This window comes from Pleurodeles waltl, chromosome 6 (genome assembly GCF_031143425.1).
Source record: "Pleurodeles waltl isolate 20211129_DDA chromosome 6, aPleWal1.hap1.20221129, whole genome shotgun sequence".
NCBI lineage: Eukaryota > Metazoa > Chordata > Amphibia > Caudata > Salamandridae > Pleurodeles > Pleurodeles waltl.
Genome location: NC_090445.1, coordinates 210,516,597 through 210,536,058, shown reverse-complemented (window position 1 = coordinate 210,536,058; position 19,462 = coordinate 210,516,597). Strand labels below are relative to the sequence as shown.

Below are 19,462 nucleotides of genomic sequence, written 5' to 3'. Positions count from 1 at the left end.
TTGCTGTGTTGCAGTGGGTTTCCCAACTGACTTTCCTGTTCTCTTGGTAGGCTGGGCCATTTTTCCAGACTCCAGCTCTACTTTTTCACCCTGTGCCTTGCATTGTGCTCTTGTTTTCACACACACCAGTTCAGGGATACCCAGCATTGCTGCATGGGTTTTTAGTTCTACCTCAGCCCATGCTGAGGACTCCAGGTCATTTCCAAGCAGACAGTCCACTGGGATATTTGAGGAGACCACCACCTGTTTCAGGCCATTGACCCCTCCCCATTCTAAAGTAACCATTGCCATGGGATGTACTTTTCTCTGATTGTCAGCGTTGGTGACTGTGTAAGTTTTTCCAGTCAGGTATTGGCCAGGGGAAACCAGTTTCTCTGTCACCATGGTGACACTGGCACCTGTATCCCTCAGGCCCTCTATTCTAGTCCCATTAATTAAGAGTTGCTGTCTGTATTTTTGCATGTTAGGCGGCCAGACAGCTAGTGTGGCTAAATCCACCCCACCCTCAGAAACTAGAATAGCTTCAGTGTGGACCCTGATTTGCTCTGGGCACACTGTTGATCCCACTTGGAGACTAGCCATACCAGTGTTACCTGGATGGGAGTTTGGAGTGGAACCTTTCTTGGGACAGGCCTTGTCTCCAGTTTGGTGTCCATGCTGTTTACAGCTATGACACCAGGCCTTTTTGGGATCAAAGTTTTTACCCTTGTACCCATTGTTTTGTGAAGAGGCTCTGGGCCCACCCTCCTGTGCAGGTTTTTGGGGGCCTGTAGAAGACTCTTTACTATTTTTAGTTTTGGTTGTCTCATCACCCTTCCCCTGGGGAGTCTTTGTGACCCCTTTCTTTTGGTCACCCCCTGTTGAAGTCTTGGACACCCTTGTCTTGACCCAATGGTCCGCCTTCTTTCCCAATTCTTGGGGAGAAATTGGTCCTAGGTCTACCAGATGCTGATGCAGTTTATCATTGAAACAATTACTTAACAGGTGTTCTTTCACAAATAAATTGTACAGCCCATCATAATTACTTACACCACTGCCTTGAATCCAACCATCTAGTGTTTTCACTGAGTAGTCAACAAAGTCAACCCAGGTCTGGCTCGAGGATTTTTGAGCCCCCCTGAACCTAATCCTGTACTCCTCAGTGGAGAATCCAAAGCCCTCAATCAGGGTACCCTTCATGAGGTCATAAGATTCTGCATCTTGTCCAGAGAGTGTGAGGAGTCTATCCCTACACTTTCCTGTGAACATTTCCCAAAGGAGAGCACCCCAGTGAGATCTGTTCACTTTTCTGGTTACACAAGCCCTCTCAAAAGCTGTGAACCATTTGGTGATGTCATCACCATCTTCATATTTAGTTACAATCCCTTTAGGGATTTTCAACATGTCAGGAGAATCTCTGACCCTATTTATGTTGCTGCCACCATTGATGGGTCCTAGGCCCATCTCTTGTCTTTCCCTCTCTATGGCTAGGATCTGTCTTTCCAAAGCCAATCTTTTGGCCATCCTGGCTAACTGGATGTCCTCTTCACTGGGGTTATCCTCAGTGATTTCAGAGGTGTTGGTCTCTCCTGTGAGGGAACCAGCATCTCTGACTATTATTTTTGGAGTCAGGGTTTGAGGGACCCTGTTCTCCCTAGATAGGACTGGTAGGGGGGAATTGTCCTCCAAGTCACTATCCTCTTCCTCTGAGTTGCCACCCTCAGAGGGGTTGGCCTTTTCAAACTCTGCCAAAAGCTCCTGGAGCTGTATTTTGGTAGGTTTGGGGCCCATTGTTATTTTCTTTATTTTACAGAGTGACCTTAGCTCCCTCATCTTAAGATGGAGGTAAGGTGTGGTGTCGAGTTCCACCACAGTCACATCTGTGCTAGACATTTTGCTTCTAAAAGTTGGAATACTTTTTAAGAATCTACAACTGGTTCTAGAATCTAATTCAAACTTTTACAAACTTTTAAACTCTAAAAGAAATGCTAAACAGGATCTAACACAAGGCCCTAGCAGGTCTTTTAAGAATTTAGAAAACTTTTCAAATTGCAAAAATCAATTTCTAATGACAATTTTGGAATTTGTCGTGTGATCAGGTATTGGCTGAGTAGTCCAGCAAATGCAAAGTCTTGTACCCCACCGCTGATCCACCAATGTAGGAAGTTGGCTCTGTATGTGCTATTTCAAAGTAAGGAATAGCATGCACAGAGTCCAAGGGTTCCCCTTAGAGGTAAAATAGTGGTAAAAATAGATAATACTAATGCTCTATTTTGTGGTAGTGTGGTCGAGCAGTAGGCTTATCCAAGGAGTAGTGTTAAGCATTTGTTGTACATACACAAGACAATAAATGAGGTACACACACTCAGAGACAAATCCAGCCAATAGGTTTTTATATAGAAAAATATCTTTTCTTAGTTTATTTTAAGAACCACAGGTTCAAATTCTACATGTAATATCTCATTCGAAAGGTATTGCAGGTAAGTACTTTAGGAACTTCAAATCATCAAAATTGCATGTATACTTTTCAAGTTATTGACAAATAGCTGTTTTAAAAGTGGACACTTAGTGCAATTTTCACAGTTCCTGGGGGAGGTAAGTTTTTGTTAGTTTTACCAGGTAAGTAGGACACTTACAGGGTTCAGTTCTTGGTCCAAGGTAGCCCACCGTTGGGGGTTCAGAGCAACCCCAAAGTCACCACACCAGCAGCTCAGGGCCGGTCAGGTGCAGAGTTCAAAGTGGTGCCCAAAACACATAGGCTAGAATGGAGAGAAGGGGGTGCCCCGGTTCCGGTCTGCTTGCAGGTAAGTACCCGCGTCTTCGGAGGGCAGACCAGGGGGGTTTTGTAGGGCACCGGGGGGGACACAAGTCCACACAGAAATTTCACCCTCAGCAGCGCGGGGGCGGCCGGGTGCAGTGTAGAAACAAGCGTCGGGTTTTCAATGTTAGTCTATGAGAGATCTCGGGATCTCTTCAGCGCTGCAGGCAGGCAAGGGGGGGATTCCTCGGGGAAACCTCCACTTGGGCGAGGGAGAGGGACTCCTGGGGGTCACTCCTCCAGTGAAAGTCCGGTCCTTCAGGTCCTGGGGGCTGCGGGTGCAGGGTCTCTCCCAGGCGTCGGGACTTTAGGTTCAAAGAGTCGCGGTCAGGGGAAGCCTCGGGATTCCCTCTGCAGGCGGCGCTGTGGGGGCTCAGGGGGGACAGGTTTTGGTACTCACAGTATCAGAGTAGTCCTGGGGTCCCTCCTGAGGTGTTGGATCGCCACCAGCCGAGTCGGGGTCGCCGGGTGCAGTGTGGCAAGTCTCACGCTTCTTGCGGGGAGCTTGCAGGGTTCTTTAAAGCTGCTGGAAACAAAGTTGCAGCTTTTCTTGGAGCAGGTCCGCTGTCCTCGGGAGTTTCTTGTCTTTTCGAAGCAGGGGCAGTCCTCAGAGGATGTCGAGGTCGCTGGTCCCTTTGGAAGGCGTCGCTGGAGCAGGATCTTTGGAAGGCAGGAGACAGGCCGGTGAGTTTCTGGAGCCAAGGCAGTTGTCGTCTTCTGGTCTTCCGCTGCAGGGGTTTTCAGCTGGGCAGTCCTTCTTCTTGTAGTTGCAGGAATCTAAATTCTTAGGTTCAGGGAAGCCCTTAAATACTAAATTTAAGGGCGTGTTTAGGTCTGGGGGGTTAGTAGCCAATGGCTACTAGCCCTGAGGGTGGGTACACCCTCTTTGTGCCTCCTCCCAAGGGGAGGGGGTCACATTCCTAACCCTATTGGGGGAATCCTCCATCTGCAAGATGGAGGATTTCTAAAAGTTAGAGTCACCTCAGCTCAGGACACCTTAGGGGCTGTCCTGACTGGTCAGTGACTCCTCCTTGTTTTTCTCATTATCTTCTCCGGCCTTGCCGCCAAAAAGTGGGGCCTGGCCGGAGGGGGCGGGCAACTCCACTAGCTGGAGTGTCCTGCTGGGTTGGCACAAAGGAGGTGAGCCTTTGAGGCTCACCGCCAGGTGTGACAATTCCTGCCTGGGGGAGGTGTTAGCATCTCCACCCAGTGCAGGCTTTGTTACTGGCCTCAGAGTGACAAAGGCACTCTCCCCATGGGGCCAGCAACATGTCTCGGTTTGTGGCAGGCTGCTAAAACTAGTCAGCCTACACAGATAGTCGGTTAAGTTTCAGGGGGCACCTCTAAGGTGCCCTCTGTGGTGTATTTTACAATAAAATGTACACTGGCATCAGTGTGCATTTATTGTGCTGAGAAGTTTGATACCAAACTTCCCAGCTTTCAGTGTAGCCATTATGGTGCTGGGGAGTTCGTGTTTGACAGACTCCCAGACCATATACTCTTATGGCCACCCTGCACTTACAATGTCTAAGGTTTTGTTTAGACACTGTAGGGGTACCATGCTCATGCACTGGTACCCTCACCTATGGTATAGTGCACCCTGCCTTAGGGCTGTAAGGCCTGCTAGAGGGGTGTCTTACCTATACTGCATAGGCAGTGAGAGGCTGGCATGGCACCCTGAGGGGAGTGCCATGTCGACTTACTCGTTTTGTTCTCACTAGCACACACAAGCTGGCAAGCAGTGTGTCTGTGCTGAGTGAGAGGTCTCCAGGGTGGCATAAGACATGCTGCAGCCCTTAGAGACCTTCCTTGGCATCAGGGCCCTTGGTACTAGAAGTACCAGTTACAAGGGACTTATCTGGATGCCAGGGTCTGCCAATTGTGGATACAAAAGTACAGGTTAGGGAAAGAACACTGGTGCTGGGGCCTGGTTAGCAGGCCTCAGCACACTTTCAATTGTAAACATAGCATCAGCAAAGGCAAAAAGTCAGGGGGCAACCATGCCAAGGAGGCATTTCCTTACACTGCACATATCAGAAGGCAGCAAATACACGTGTTCCCGTACCTAGACGATTGGTTAATAAAAACCAACTCGCTAACAAAGTGTTCACACCACACAGATTATGTTATACAAACCCTTTGCAAACTGGGTTTTTCCATCAACTATGCAAAGTCACACATTCTGCCGTGTCAAACACAGCAATACTTAGGAGCGACAATCAACACAACAAAGGGGATAGCCACTCCAAGTCCACAAAGGGTTCACAATTTTCACAAGGTGATACAAGCTATGTATCCAACACAAAAAGTACATGCAAAGATGGTATTAAAACTCCTAGGCATGATGTCCTCATGCATAGCCATTGTCCCAAATGCAAGATTGCACATGAGGCCTTTACAACAGTGCCTAGCATCACAATGGTCACACGCACAGGGTCAACTTCTAGATCTGGTGTTGATAGACCGCCAAACATATATCTCGCTTCTATGGTGGAACAGTACAAATTTAAACAAAGGGCGGCCTTTCCAAGACCCAGTGCCACAATACGTGATAACAACAGATGCTTCCATGACAGGGTGGGGGGCACACCTCAATCAACGAAGCATACAAGGACAATGGGACGTACATCAAAGAAAGTTTCATATCAATCACCTCGAATTGTTAGCAGTATTTCTAGCTTTGAAAGCATTCCAACCCATAATAACCCACAAATACATTCTGGTCAAAACAGACAACATGACAACAATGTATTATTTAAACAAACAGGGGGGGACACACTCAACACAGTTGTGTCTCCTAACACAAAAAATATGGCATTGGGCAATTCACAACCACATTCGCCTAATAGCACAGTTTATTCCAGGGATCCAGAACCAGCTAGCAGACAGTCTCTCTCGGGATCACCAACAGGTCCACGAATGGGAGATTCACACCCAAATCCTGAACACTTACTTCCAAATTTGGGAAACCCTCAAATAGATCTATTTGCAACAAAAGAAAACGCAAAATGCCAAAACTTCGCATCCAGGTACCCACACCGGCAATCTCAAGGCAATGCTCTATGGATGAATTGGTCAGGGATATTTGCATACGCTTTTCCCCCCTCTCCCTCTCCTTCCATATCTAGTAAACAGATTGAGTCAAAACTCATTCTAATAGCACCAACATGGGCAAGACAACCTTGGTATACAACACTACTAGACCTGTCAGTAGTACCTCATGTCAAACTACCCAACAGGCCAGATCTGTTAACACATCACAAGCAACAAATCAGGCATCCAAACCCAGCATCGCTGAATCTAGCAATTTGGCTCCTGAAATCCTAGAATTTGGACACTTAAACCTCACACAGGAATGTATGGAGGTCATAAGACAAGCTAGAAGGCCATCCACTAGACACTGCTATGCAAGTAAATGGAAAAGATTTGTTTGCTACTGCCATAATAATCAAGTTCAACCATTGCATGCATCTCCAAAAGATGTTGTAGGGTATTTACTACATTTGCAAAAGTCAAATCTAGCTTTCTCTTCCATAAAGATACATCTCGCAGCAATATCTGCATACCTGCAAATTACTCATTCAACTTCCCTATTTAGAATACCTGTCATTAAAGCATTCATGGAAGGCCTAAAAAGAATTATACCACCAAGGACACCACCTGTTCCTTCATGGAACCTCAATATTGTCTTAACAAGACTCATGGGTCCACCTTTCGAACCCATGCATTCTTGCGAAATGCAATATCTAACGTGGAAAGTTGCATTTCTCATTGCCATTACATCTCTAAGAAGAGTAAGTGAAATTCAGGCATTTACTATACAAGAACCATTTATTCCAATACACAAAAATAAAGTAGTTCTAAGAACCAACCCAAAATTCTTACCAAAGGTCATCTCACCGTTCCACTTAAATCAAACAGTAGAATTGCCAGTGTTCTTTCCACAGCCAGACTCAATAGCTGAAAGAGCACTACATACATTAGACATCAAAAGAGCACTAATGTACTACATTGACAGAACAAAACTAATTAGGAAAACAAAACAACTATTTATTGCATTTCAAAAACCTCATACAGGAAATCCAATATCAAAACAAGGTATAGCTAGATGGATAGTTAGGTGCATCCAAACCTGCTATCTTAAAGCAAAGAGACAGCTGCCTATTACACCAAAGGCACACTCAACCAGAAAGAAAGGTGCTACCATGGCCTTTCTAGGAAATATTCCAATGAACGAAATATGTAAGGCAGCAACATGGTCCACGCCTCACACATTTACTAAGCACTACTGTGTAGACGTGTTATCTGCACAACAAGCCACAGTAGGTCAAGCTGTACTAAGAACTTTATTTCAAACTACTTCCACTCCTACAGGCTGAACCACCGCTTTTGGGGAGATAACTGCTTACTAGTCTATGCACAGCATGTGTATCTGCAGCTACACATGCCACCGAACGGAAAATGTCACTTACCCAGTGTACATCTGTTCGTGGAATTATTCGCTGCAGATTCACATGCACCCACCCGCTTCCCCGGGAGCCTGTAGCCGTTTGGAAGTAATCTTCAACATTTGTACATTTGTAAATATATTACTTTAACCTTCATTTTGTACATACTTATTCATTCCATTGCATGGGCACTATTACTAACATACACAACTCCTACCTCACCCTCTGCGGGGAAAACAATCTAACATGGAGTCGACGCCCATGCGCAATGGAACCAAAGTAGGAGGAGTCCCTCGGTCTTGTGACTCGAAAAGACTTCTTCGAAGAAAAACAACTTGTAACACTCCGACCCAACACCAGATGGCGGACTATGCACAGCATGTGAATCTGCAGCGACTAATGCCACGAACAGATGTACACTGGGTAAGTGACATTTTCCTTACTTACCTCCCCCAGGAACTGAACTGTTGAAAATTGCACAGTGTCCACTTTTAAAATAGCTTTTTGCCATTTCAAAGAAAACTGTGTACAATATTGATTCTATTTAAAGTCCTAAGTATTACTATGCGAAGTATCTTTCATTTAATGTACTTAACTGCTAAATGAATCTTGTGGTTCTAGAAATAAATTAACAAAAGAATATATTTCTATATAAAAACCTATTGGCCTGATGTTAAGTCATTGGGTGTGTTTTTCACTTATTGCTCGTGTGTTTACAGCAAATGCTTAACACTACCCTCTGATAAGCCTAACTGCTCGACCACACTATCATTAATTGAGCATTAGTATTATCTATTATTGCCTCTATCAAGCCTTTTGGGGAACCCCTGGACTCTGTGCACACTATATCTCATTTTGATATAGTATATACAGAGCAAGCTTCCTACACATACCTTTTGATAAAGAGAATTTATTTGGTCCACAAGTGGATACCACACTTGAAAAATTTAATCAAACAGCACACATAGGGGTCATTTTCATCGTGCACGGTTTACCAGGGGATTTAGATCATCATTTCAAGAACAGTCCACAAATCAAACTAAACCCACCTCTCTATACACCAGAGGTTACTTTAGAGGATCATATAGACGAAACAATAATAAGGGAAGAGGAAAACCATCTACATCTAATACTTGCACACACCACTCCTGTAGGGGGAAGGTTACAACTTTTCTACCCCCAATGGTCTCAGATTACTACAGATCAATGGGTACTTCAAATTATCCAAAATGGTTATTGTCTGGAGCTCATTTCCACTCCACCTAATATATCCCCATTTACTCACAGACTCTCACCACATCAGCTCACTCTTCTCAAAGAGGAAGTACACTCCCTCCTTCTAAAAGGAGCTATTGAACCAGTACCATTACAATACCAAGGAACAGGAGTTTACTCCCTCTATTTTCTGTATATTCCAGGTACCCACACCCTCAGTCCAAGGGCAATGCTCTATGGATGAGTTGGTCAGGGATAATTGCTTACGCTTTTCCCCCCCTCCCACTCTTACCAGTTCTAATCCGGAAGATAAAACAATCTTCCTTGAACATGATCTTAATGGCCCCCTACATAGGCACGTCAGCCATGGTACACAACACTTTTGGAACTCTGTTGTTCCTCATCAAAAACTTTCCAACAGACCAGATCTTCTAACACAGAGACAGATAAGACACCCAAATCACTCAACCTAACAATATGGCTGCTGAAGTCATAGAATTTGGATATTTACATTTACCACAAGAATGTATGGATATTCTTAAACAAGCACGCAAACCTACCACTAGACAATCCTATGTCGAAAAATTGAAATGTTTTATTACTCCCAAACAAAAAACGCTGACCCTCTTAAACCAACAGTACAAGACATTGCACAATATTTATTGCACTTACAAAAAGCTAATTTAGCCTACTCATCTATTCATTTACATTTAGCTGCCATAGCTGCATATTGTCAAAACAGAAAGCATATTTCTTTGTTTAAAATTCCAGTTCTCAAAGCATTTATGGAAGGACTAAAAAGAATAATTCCACCAAGGATCCCTCCAGCTCCATCTGGGAACCTTAACATTGTGCTCACAAGGCTCATGGCTCCACCATTTGAGCCACTTCACTCCTGCCCTCTACAATTCTTTTCATGGAAAGTAGCCTTTTTAATAGCTATCACCTCCCTTAGGTGTGTCCATGAGATTCAGGCATTAACTTTAGAAGTACATTTCTTTCAAGTTCATTAAGAAAAAGTTGTATTAAGAGCAAATCCAAAATCCCTTCCAAAAGTAATTTTGCAATTTCATATTAATCAAACAATAGAATTACCAGTTTTCTTCCCAAAACCAGAATCAGTACATACCCTAAATGTTAAAAGAGCTCTTATGTAATATATCGATAGAACAAAACATTTTAGGAAAACAAAACAACTCTTTGTGGCTTTCTCCTTACTACACAAAGGAGATCCTATATCTAAAACAACTATAGCAAGCTGGTTAGTCAAATGCATTCAGACTTGCTTTACTAAAGCTAAGAGACAATTACCTGTACCACCAGAAGCACATTCCACTAGGAAAAAGGTGCAGCTGTGGCATTTCTGGGTAACATACCTATATCAGACATTTGTAAAGCAGCAACATGGTCTACACCACACATGTTTACAAAACATTATTGTGTAGACGTCTTTGCGAGACAACAAGTTAATGTTGGACAAGCTATACTTAAAACACTTTTTCTAACAATTGCAACCCCTGCACACTAGCCACCGCGGAGGGACTGCTTTACAGTCCATGCACAGCATGTGTATCTACAGCTACACATGCTATCAAACAGATAATGATAGTTACCAGTAGACATCTGTTTGTGGCATGTAGTGCTGTAGATTCACATGCGCCCTCCCTCCTCCCCGTAAGTGTGTAGATGTTGCAATTTTATAAATATATGAATGTATGTATATGTATGTATATATATATATATATATATATATATATACACACACACACACACATTTACATATGTACATACACTGCATGGACATCTTTTCTATCCGACTCTATACATATTTCACTACTTCACTCTCCCGCCTGTCAGAGAAACAATCTAACAAAGGACTCGATGCCCATGTGCAGTATTACTGAGAGGAGGAGCCACGCGATCCAGTGACTCAAAAACTTTCTTCGAACAAAAAAACAAGTTGTACTACTCAGAAGCCAACACTACTAGATGGCGAGCTTATGCACAGCATGTGAATCTACAGCACTACATGCTGGTACATTTGGCGGACAGAAAGCAAATAATGTTTGTGGTTACCTTTTGTAATAAAATCTGCTCCAACAATGTAAACATGATGTCTGCCAGTGGTGACAGTGTATCCAAAGCACAAGATCATTCACTTAGCCTCAGAAGCTCTCACCTAGATATAAGACTGATACAGGGAAATTTCTCTTTACAGTGCTAGAGAAGCATTTAAAAGGTTGTGATTCTTTTGTATCCTTTAAATTTTAGTGTCAAGGTGAATAAATCATTCACAATTCCAGCGAGAAAGGTAATTTTTCTGGAAGCAAACCTGAATACTGACTAGCATTTCCAGTTCCAACCCAAAGAGAATGCTGTCATTACAAATTAAGATTTATCCTGCATCTTTCTGATCCTGTAAGCACATCTTCATATGAAACTTATACAGGAGTGATTTGACAGTCAAATCAATCGGGATTCAGCAAATCTACTGATTGTTGCAGTCAAAATACAAACAGAATTTCCATGGATACAGTTCAGACCTCCAGTCCCCACAATCAAAATCACAATGAATAAAAATCAGACTGGAGAGCGTACCTTGAACATTTAGGCTTCAGAGGATAGGGGCCACCAAAAAATGAAGTAAAATCTATCAGTGTGTTCTGGAATTACAAACTGACTTTCTAGTTATTTCAGAGTCAAATGTAGGTTATTTGTTACAAATGAATACAGATACCACAATGGCTATCTTTTACTAAACGAACAGAGGAGCACAATCGTGCCCACTAACACGGTTAGTGCAAGACATTTGACCCTGGTGTTAATACTTAGAAATATTGCACTTGTAGTGCATCACATGCCAGGAGAAGAAAACATTAAAGGAAGCTACTTAAGCTAGGCAGGTCACACAAGTAGGAACTGTGGGGTGTACCAAGGATCTGTTTCCCACAAAAATAAATGAAAAATTCGTATCTAGGCATCAGTACCCACAAGCTTTGGGCATTGCACTTTCAATAAGTTGGTACAGGATATTTGCATGTGCTTTTCCCTCAAGTTATTCTGTTAGTGTTGACCAGCTGCAATGGTCCAACATGACAAAGATCTTTACTGCAAACTTGGTCATCACACCAGTCAAGGCTATCCAAAGTAAGAACAGTAAAACTGCAGAAGAAAGAGGCCAGCTTACCACCAGATCTAACAAGAAACCGATGGCGGCATGGCTCCCATTTTCTTAAACTTTCAAAGTTTAAAATTTCCCAAAAAAGTGTGTCAGTTGTAACATGAGGCAAGGACACCATCAGCTAGACTGTTATGCAGCCAAGAGGACAGCGTTCATTACAAGTTGTTGAAAACATACATTCCAGGCCATTCATACTGAAGACAAAGCAATTGTCCAATACTTGGTGTATTTACCTTTGTGCACATTTAGGTTACACTTATGAGCTAAAACAGCATATACTAAGGGATTAAGTCACAAAGATTTTTTTAAATTTGTATTAAATAGTTTCTTGAATGGGTGAAAAGACTGTATTCTTCACACATGGTTTCATCACCTAAGTAGAGTTTAAAGCTGGTTCTAGCAGGTCTCATGAAAGCACTGTTTTGTGCCAAAGCATATTGCTATTAAAGAATTTAACCTTAAAAACAGCTCAGTTCAGTTCTCTACTTATTCAGGAATCTCACTTGACTGTACACAGAATACGGAGTGTTGCAGTCCTCACTGTATACCTAATGTACTTTCAGTTTCTTGTTAATCAGACCATGCAATTAACCACTTTCTTCCATAGCCAACTAACTCAGCATGGAGAGCTCTATACACATTAGATGCATTATGAGAAATTATGTGCAAAATACAGGAAATATAGACAATAAGAAAATCCCAACCGTGTTTGTTCCCTATGCACCAGAGGCCGTACCCTTCACAGTAACTAAAAGAACCAGAGCAAAGTGACTGTTCAGTCATGCTGTTCATTAACCAGTTACTCCATAGACGCTAAACCATGGGCTCACTCCACACGCTCCACTCACAAAAAAGAAGCAGCAACACTGACAATCACTGGAAACATTTCTCTTAATTCATTAGATACAGCTGCTACAAGGTCTTCAAAACATACTTTCCCAAAAAAGGTTTGTACAGATTCAGTCACAGAGGGATGCTTAAGTATGTCAGCTATATTAAGACATTTAATTGGCACTGCTCAGCCTTAAACCCCTTCTCCACAGAGGGACACTACCACTAGATAATAAGTGCACAGCATGTAAATGTAAGAAGAATCTCTAAACAAAACTAGTTACTACCTATGACAATAGTTTCTAGAGTGAAGCTCTTCTAGATTCAGATATTACCATCCCGCTTACCTGGTGATGGAGTGCTGTTAGTGTTCTGAAACTGGTTTTCCCTTCCTTGGCCCAGGCTCAACCCTGTATAGGGGAAACAAAGGGCTTTCTGCACAGGAGTGTTGTCACGACGACGCCTCAAAGGCAGCATCACCCTTTGAAGCTTTATTTTTGGGCTAACAACCTTTGCAGCCAATCCTCCAGCGCAGCACCTTTCTTCTCAACCTGGTGGTCGTTCACACGTCTTCCCAGGTGGGCAGAATTCTCCCTGTCCCTGCGCTTCTGTAGATTCACTGGACTAGCTGGGTCAAAGTATCGCACCTATGGCACAATTGGCCAGCATTAAGTTGGACATAAATATCGACACATTGAGTTGCATTTCATGTTCCCTTTAATTTGATACCTTATGTGACAGGGTTAAGTCACCCTTTGTCATAAGTTAGATGCATGAGAGTGCCAACTGTTAACTGTGCAATTACTGTATAAAGCTACTTAACTGTCCTGAGCAAACGCCAAAACTTTAGGGATTTGCTGTATAGACATATCTGAAATAAATTTCTATCTTAACAATATACAGATCTGTGCCATAGGGCTTCATAGGCCTGCCTGAGAGGAGACTTACATATATAGTTAATGAACTAGCAGACTTTGACATTAATGGTAATGGCAAAGTCAAGTGTGCAGCACATGCACAGCCTCTTCAGTCTGCAATGGCAGCTGAAAGTCATATTTTCACTTTGTCACACACACACAGTGGCACAACTAGCACTGCAGCTCCTGTGTGAATAGCCATCCTTTCATACCCTTGATACCTGGGTATCTTATACTAGGGACTTATAAGTAAGTCAGCACATGCCAGTTCGGGGTACACAGTTCAATATAACATTTTGAAAGAGGAAAGGACGCTGTCACTGAGGTTTGGACAGCATGCCACAGTGCACTCCACCAGTCAAAAACCAGCAGCTAGTAGTCAAAAAATGGGGCAAAAAGCTGGGAGAAACCTGCAAAATACAGATGGGTGGAGTATGAATGAAGGTGTGTTTTCTTAGGGGGATGACTGTATGAAATGCAGGGGGAATTGTCGATGAATACATTGATAAATAATAAATGATTTGGGCACTACACATTGCCGAAAGATATGACATTTGATTTAATAAAAATGATTTTATAAGAACAGCTGATTCCAAATTAAATATGTGGGTAATATGAAATAAGCTATATATTTAAAACAACAGGAAGGCTACATTTGATTGTTTCTAGGGGAGGCAGGTTTTCTTTCATTTAATACTGTTTTGGCCTGTTCCTCTCCCCTTATTTGTTGATCAGGGTTCCTAGAAGTCTGGATGGAGTCTATGTTGATATAATGTCTCAGTAGTGAACCACATTGGTGAATTAGCCCAGTCTGACAAATAATTGCAAATGTATCTGAATACCTGCTGCCTAACCTTAGATTTATAGGATAGTGTTTGATGCAAATATTTCAGCATCTCTCCTTTAATTTACAGAGGATCAGAGGTAGGAAAGCTACACTTGATGAAATTCAGATGGTCCATTCAGAGCATCATGCCTTACTATATGGAACTAGTCCTCTAAACCGACAGAAACTTGACAGCAAGAAACTGCTGGGTATGTACCTTCCAAGGCACGTGTAATCCATCTAAGAAAGATATTCACATCCCACCCCTTTCGATTCTTTGTATTATTTTTGACTTGTAAGCTTCTATTTGTTGAATCTAGATTTAAAACACAGCTGTAAGAATAATGTATATGAAAGGGATGTGACGCTTCCCACTCCAAAAAAACAATAATCTTTTAATTCAGAGCTGTCAAACCCCACTGCCATTCAGGGTTTGTTTACCTTGCATTTTAATGCTGTTATGTCAGCTTAGCTCACTCCTACGTTCACTCCCGCAGCTGATTCACTTCCTTGCAGAAGAGGACATGCTGGAGCTAGAAATGCTGGAATGTGCCTGTAGTGCTCCTGATTTCAGAATACCAATTAATTGACCTACTGAACAAAACTATTTATGTTTTTATGGTGAAAATATGATAGATTGAATTGTGAAAACATAAGCAGTTCAAATGTATTTAAATCAGTTATGGTCTTGATTTTTTCATAGTTTGGTGTATTAAAATTTAAATATATCACGTTTTACAGTATGTCTTTAACTGCATTGCCAGAGAGACCCTTCTGTTTACCTTCTCAAAGCACCCCCATGTCCCTTTTTTCTATTTATGTAAAGGTATACGGGGTGGAAAAAGACTATATCCAAAATCCATAATAAACCATCCTACATAAGATATTGTTACCCAGTAGATGCAGCTGTGTTCTGTCAATTTGAGAAATCTCTTTATGGACCTTGGCTATCACTCACTCTTATAGCCATTGGTGATTTGCTTTCTCCAGGTCCCATGACCCAGAAGATGTATGCAGTGTTACCATGCGGTGGATTTGGGGTGAGTTTTAATACCATGCTTGGATAACAGGTGCACTATGAAGCATGGATCTTAGTCTAAACGGTTGCTTATTTTTTGGCAGGTTGACAGTGACACTGTTTGGAACGAAATGCATTCCTCCAGTGCTGTACGTATGGCTGTTGGCTGCTTGGTGGAGTTGGCATTCAAGGTGGCATCAGGCGAGCTCAAGGTAAGGCTGTTATTCCGCTCCTTTGTAGCCTAAATATAGTATTTCTACAGCTTTCTCCTGGCTCATGTGAATTGATAATCCATAAATGTATCCATAAAGGGGTATCCAATGCAGAGAAAAATGGTTCTCTTCGCCCAGTTCTGCATCTCTGTCAGACAATCACACTATATGCATTGTAGAAATTTTTTTTTTCTATGGTGTCTGCTGCACTTTTTAATTCTAGTGTGACATCATTCACCTGAAGGCTACCTTACTGCTCATTGTGTCTCTACTTTGCCTCCCGAGTCTCATTCCGTTGGTTCTGCATTTGCCAGTAATAAAAAAGGCTGAATAAGCAAATCAAATGAAAAGGTTTGAATATATTTTCAAAGGAATCAATTAATATGGTTTATGGTTTTTCTCATGTAGAATAAAGAAAACATTTTAGTTGATAGTTTTCTTGATGGGAAGCAGTTGGAAAAACTGACTCGTGTTGTCAAATACAGTGTTGGCACCTGGGTCCACGGCTGGTTCATTTGACTGACTCTGCCATAGACATTGTGACAAGAAGTTCATTTGCATTATAATTTCTAAGGACACAATGTCATTATAGTAAAGTGCTGTATTGTCTGAGTGACTGAGATTGTCTTTTCCGCACTCCCACATAGTTGCCTTAACTTCCTAGGTCGGCCTTTATTTTCTGCTACTTTGATTTGGCAGTGCAGAGTACACATGCAAACAGGTTATCTCTTTTCTCTCTCTTTTCCTTTGCCTTAATCTAAAACATCCCAGAACGGTTTTGCAGTCATTCGTCCACCTGGTCATCACGCTGAGGAATCTTCAGCCATGTGAGTACAAAAGTTCTCTCCTTTTTGTTTACACATTGGTCCACTGACAGGTTTGGTGGAATAGGTGGACTAGCAAAAAACGAATTTGAAAGCTAGTGGAGAGTAAAAGGAAAGTGAATAATAGGGATAGTTATAGCACTGCCCAGGACATAGCAGACAGTGCTCTGGCTGGTCCTTCTGCTGTTAGTAAAGATGGGAGTTTCTAACACTGTGTGGTGTATCTTGAATGCTTGAAAGAGCTCTCTCCTTAAAAATGTCTGACTTTACAACATCTTTTTATCCTTGCACACAATTTATTGCCACTTGCACATACAGATAGTATTCACAGAGGCATTGGCAAAGCAAACAAAGACTTGTATCCAGTTTTCTCATGTTTCCGCATTTTGAAATCCTGCCTTCACTATGCAGGTAAACTGTGCATTGCTTCTCAAAGTTGTGGTATTTAAAAAAAATAATACATCACTGTAACTGTCTGTACCATCTCTGCTTCCTCTTGTATTTCCTGTTCTGACTGTAGGTAAGAACTCAGCAGAAGTCCGGAGGGTGAATCTTTATTCTCCTCTCTCCCCCCAGGTCCATTATACAGAAAATGGCACTGATGCTAGTAGTATGCAATTTTGAGATTGGCTTTGCTCAGTGAATCTGCAGTTGTAATGTACAATATAATCTGGGTTTTTCATTTTGTTCAGGGTCTTTATCATCTAACCTAAGGTGATCATTAAGGTGCTTGCAATCCTCAGCAATACTCCATTTTGGAGTGATGTGTCAGAATCATAATGTCCTTTTTGTTCAGTCAATAGATTGTTTTAATGGAATATATAAATTCAGTTGAACACACGTCTTCACTGTATTGTGTCCAAGTAGTCCCAGGCTGAGAATTTTAGAGAAACGTATCCAACTCACCTCCCCGTCAGTCCAGGCCTGCACTTTTCCAGAAAAAAGGGTTTTTGGTGTTTTATTTTCTTTTATTAACGGAGCCCTGGTAGACTAGCGTATGTTTTCTAAAAAAACAATGGTCCTTTCAAGCTTCATGTAACCATCATTTGCAAACTTTCTGCAAGTTTGAGTGGTTACAGTCGTATGCAACCCACTTGGTAAATAAACTTGTGTACAGCACAACATAAGTATGTGCAGTGCATATTTAGAGGTAGGCCATGGCTGACAGAATAAATCTGCTTGTTTAATCTTCTTCACCATTTTTGATCCTCTGCTTAATACCTGGACTTTCTTACTGATCACACTCATCAAGGACCTTGTCAAGGATAAAATAGTGTGGTGTTGGATCATTTGGAATCTTCTTATGTAATAGGAACGTAACCATGTAATATAGAATATACGAGAAGTTGGTACAGAGTGGAGACCGTTCTGGCTGGGTGCACTTCTATATCTTGTACGAGGATCTTAACAATAAAATTGGAAAATACTTCCACAACCTAGCCTCGTTCATTACAAGTAGTAAGCATCGTATTAGCTTACATTATTGAGCAAAATAAAGCTGTGACAACCTGTCAGCTGCAATGTACTACTCTGTGATCTCAGAGTCTCCATTGTGACCCACAGATAATCACAACTAAAAAATGTTCAGAAACATCTCCCCTACTTTGAAAGTGCTGCATTGGTTTAGTTTTAGTGCTTGAGTCCACATCCGAGTGTTGTGTGATCTTCAGGGCTCTGCTCCTATTTGGGACTAGGTTTATGCTTTTATCATCTGTGGCAATAAAATAAAAATTGAAATAGGAATAGTCAGCGTTATGAAATTGAAATATATTTCTGATTGATACTACAGATTCTTTTCCTATGGAATATTCTCCAACCACCAGACTGAATTTGGAAACTTTTCATAGCAGTGCTCCTGTGCACTATTAAGTCATGCTGTGCGACTCTGTTTGGGCTTCGTTCTGCCCCGCGAGTGACAGAGCAGACCTCCATATAAATGCCACCCTGCGCATCGACGTCTGTTTCTTTCTTTACGTGCCTTGAAACACAGACCCGGAATTCCACTTTAATTGGTCTTTCAATTACTCTCAAAATGAAATCCAGTGTGCAAAGAAATGATGTTCCCTCCTAAAACTACAGGCTTCAAACCATGGCATAACTGCAGAATAGATGCTGGTCATGGACCCGCACAAGGTGTACCTTTACTGTTCGTGCTCAGGTCACGTCTCTCATTTCGTGCAGTGAGTAATCCATCATGCACCCAAAGTGATCAAGGACAGTGAAGCTGTATGTCACCAAACTCAGGAAGAGGTCACAGGCTTCTGCAACACCCGCTCTTATGCCAAGTCAAGGATGTGGACATGTTTTCGAGGCTGTTCCTAGGACAAGTCCTCCAGTGAGTCAAAGTCCAAGTGGAAACATAAGAAAGTGGGACTCAACCCCATCCCGCTGCTCTCCTTCAAAGGAGAAGTTGTGAGGGCGCATAAAGGTGCCAATCCATCTGACTCCAGATCACTGATTGAGGATCTGAGTCCATAGTTGATCCCACTGTGTCCAGAGTACCACAGGCCATCAGCAACACTGCAGCAGGTTGAGGCCTTTAAGAGAGACCGTACCGCGTATCATTAACACTCTTCCTCCTCCCCCTGGCGCGATTTTGGGCCCTCAGTTGGATTTCATCAGCACTGCTATGGGTTCAGCACCAACTCCGATACAGACTTCACCCTGGCTCCAAGACCAATGTCAGTTCCTCCTTCATCTATGCCAACACTGGAGGAGAATCTGGTATCGACCTTGAACCAGCTTCAACTCAGTCCCAACCAAGGTCCTGTTCCAAATCTGCTACAGAGCAAACGTCCCTATGCAACCATACAGTTCGATCCTATGCTTCCACTACCTCAGATGCTCCCATTGATGCTCCATTGTCTTTTGGCTCCGAATCTGACCAGAGCTTGCCACCCTCGAGAGATGAAGATAGTTGGGATGGGGATCATTTACCCCGTTCCCCATTATGATGATGACTGTCTTTACATGGATCTATAGGAGGCCAGTAGGCTTGGTACATCTCTTGATACAGGGTTAAATTTGCCTCTTGGGCCTCCAACGAAGGATAAAGCTTTCTTTTCTGTGGTAATTCAACAAGCAGCTGAGGCCCTGTACCTATAACTGCCTTCTGTTGCAGTCAAGACAAATGTTCTTACATAAGGGCCAGCCTTATCTTAGCCCTTGCTTCCGTTATATGAAGCCTATATTG

The 19,462-nt window shown here is 42.4% G+C and overlaps 1 protein-coding gene across 9 annotated transcripts in view; it reads left to right on the top strand.

Moving 5' to 3' along the window:
• Positions 1-19,462, top strand: part of HDAC5 (histone deacetylase 5) — a 962,367-nt gene that overhangs the window by 768,191 nt on the left and 174,714 nt on the right. For all 9 annotated transcript variants that reach the window (XM_069237853.1, XM_069237857.1, XM_069237855.1 and 6 more), the window contains 4 exons: positions 14,304-14,424; positions 15,206-15,255; positions 15,338-15,445; positions 16,217-16,272. In XM_069237853.1, coding sequence (XP_069093954.1) covers positions 14,304-14,424; positions 15,206-15,255; positions 15,338-15,445; positions 16,217-16,272 — 335 coding nt within the window. The remainder of the gene's footprint in view (positions 1-14,303; positions 14,425-15,205; positions 15,256-15,337; positions 15,446-16,216; positions 16,273-19,462) is intronic.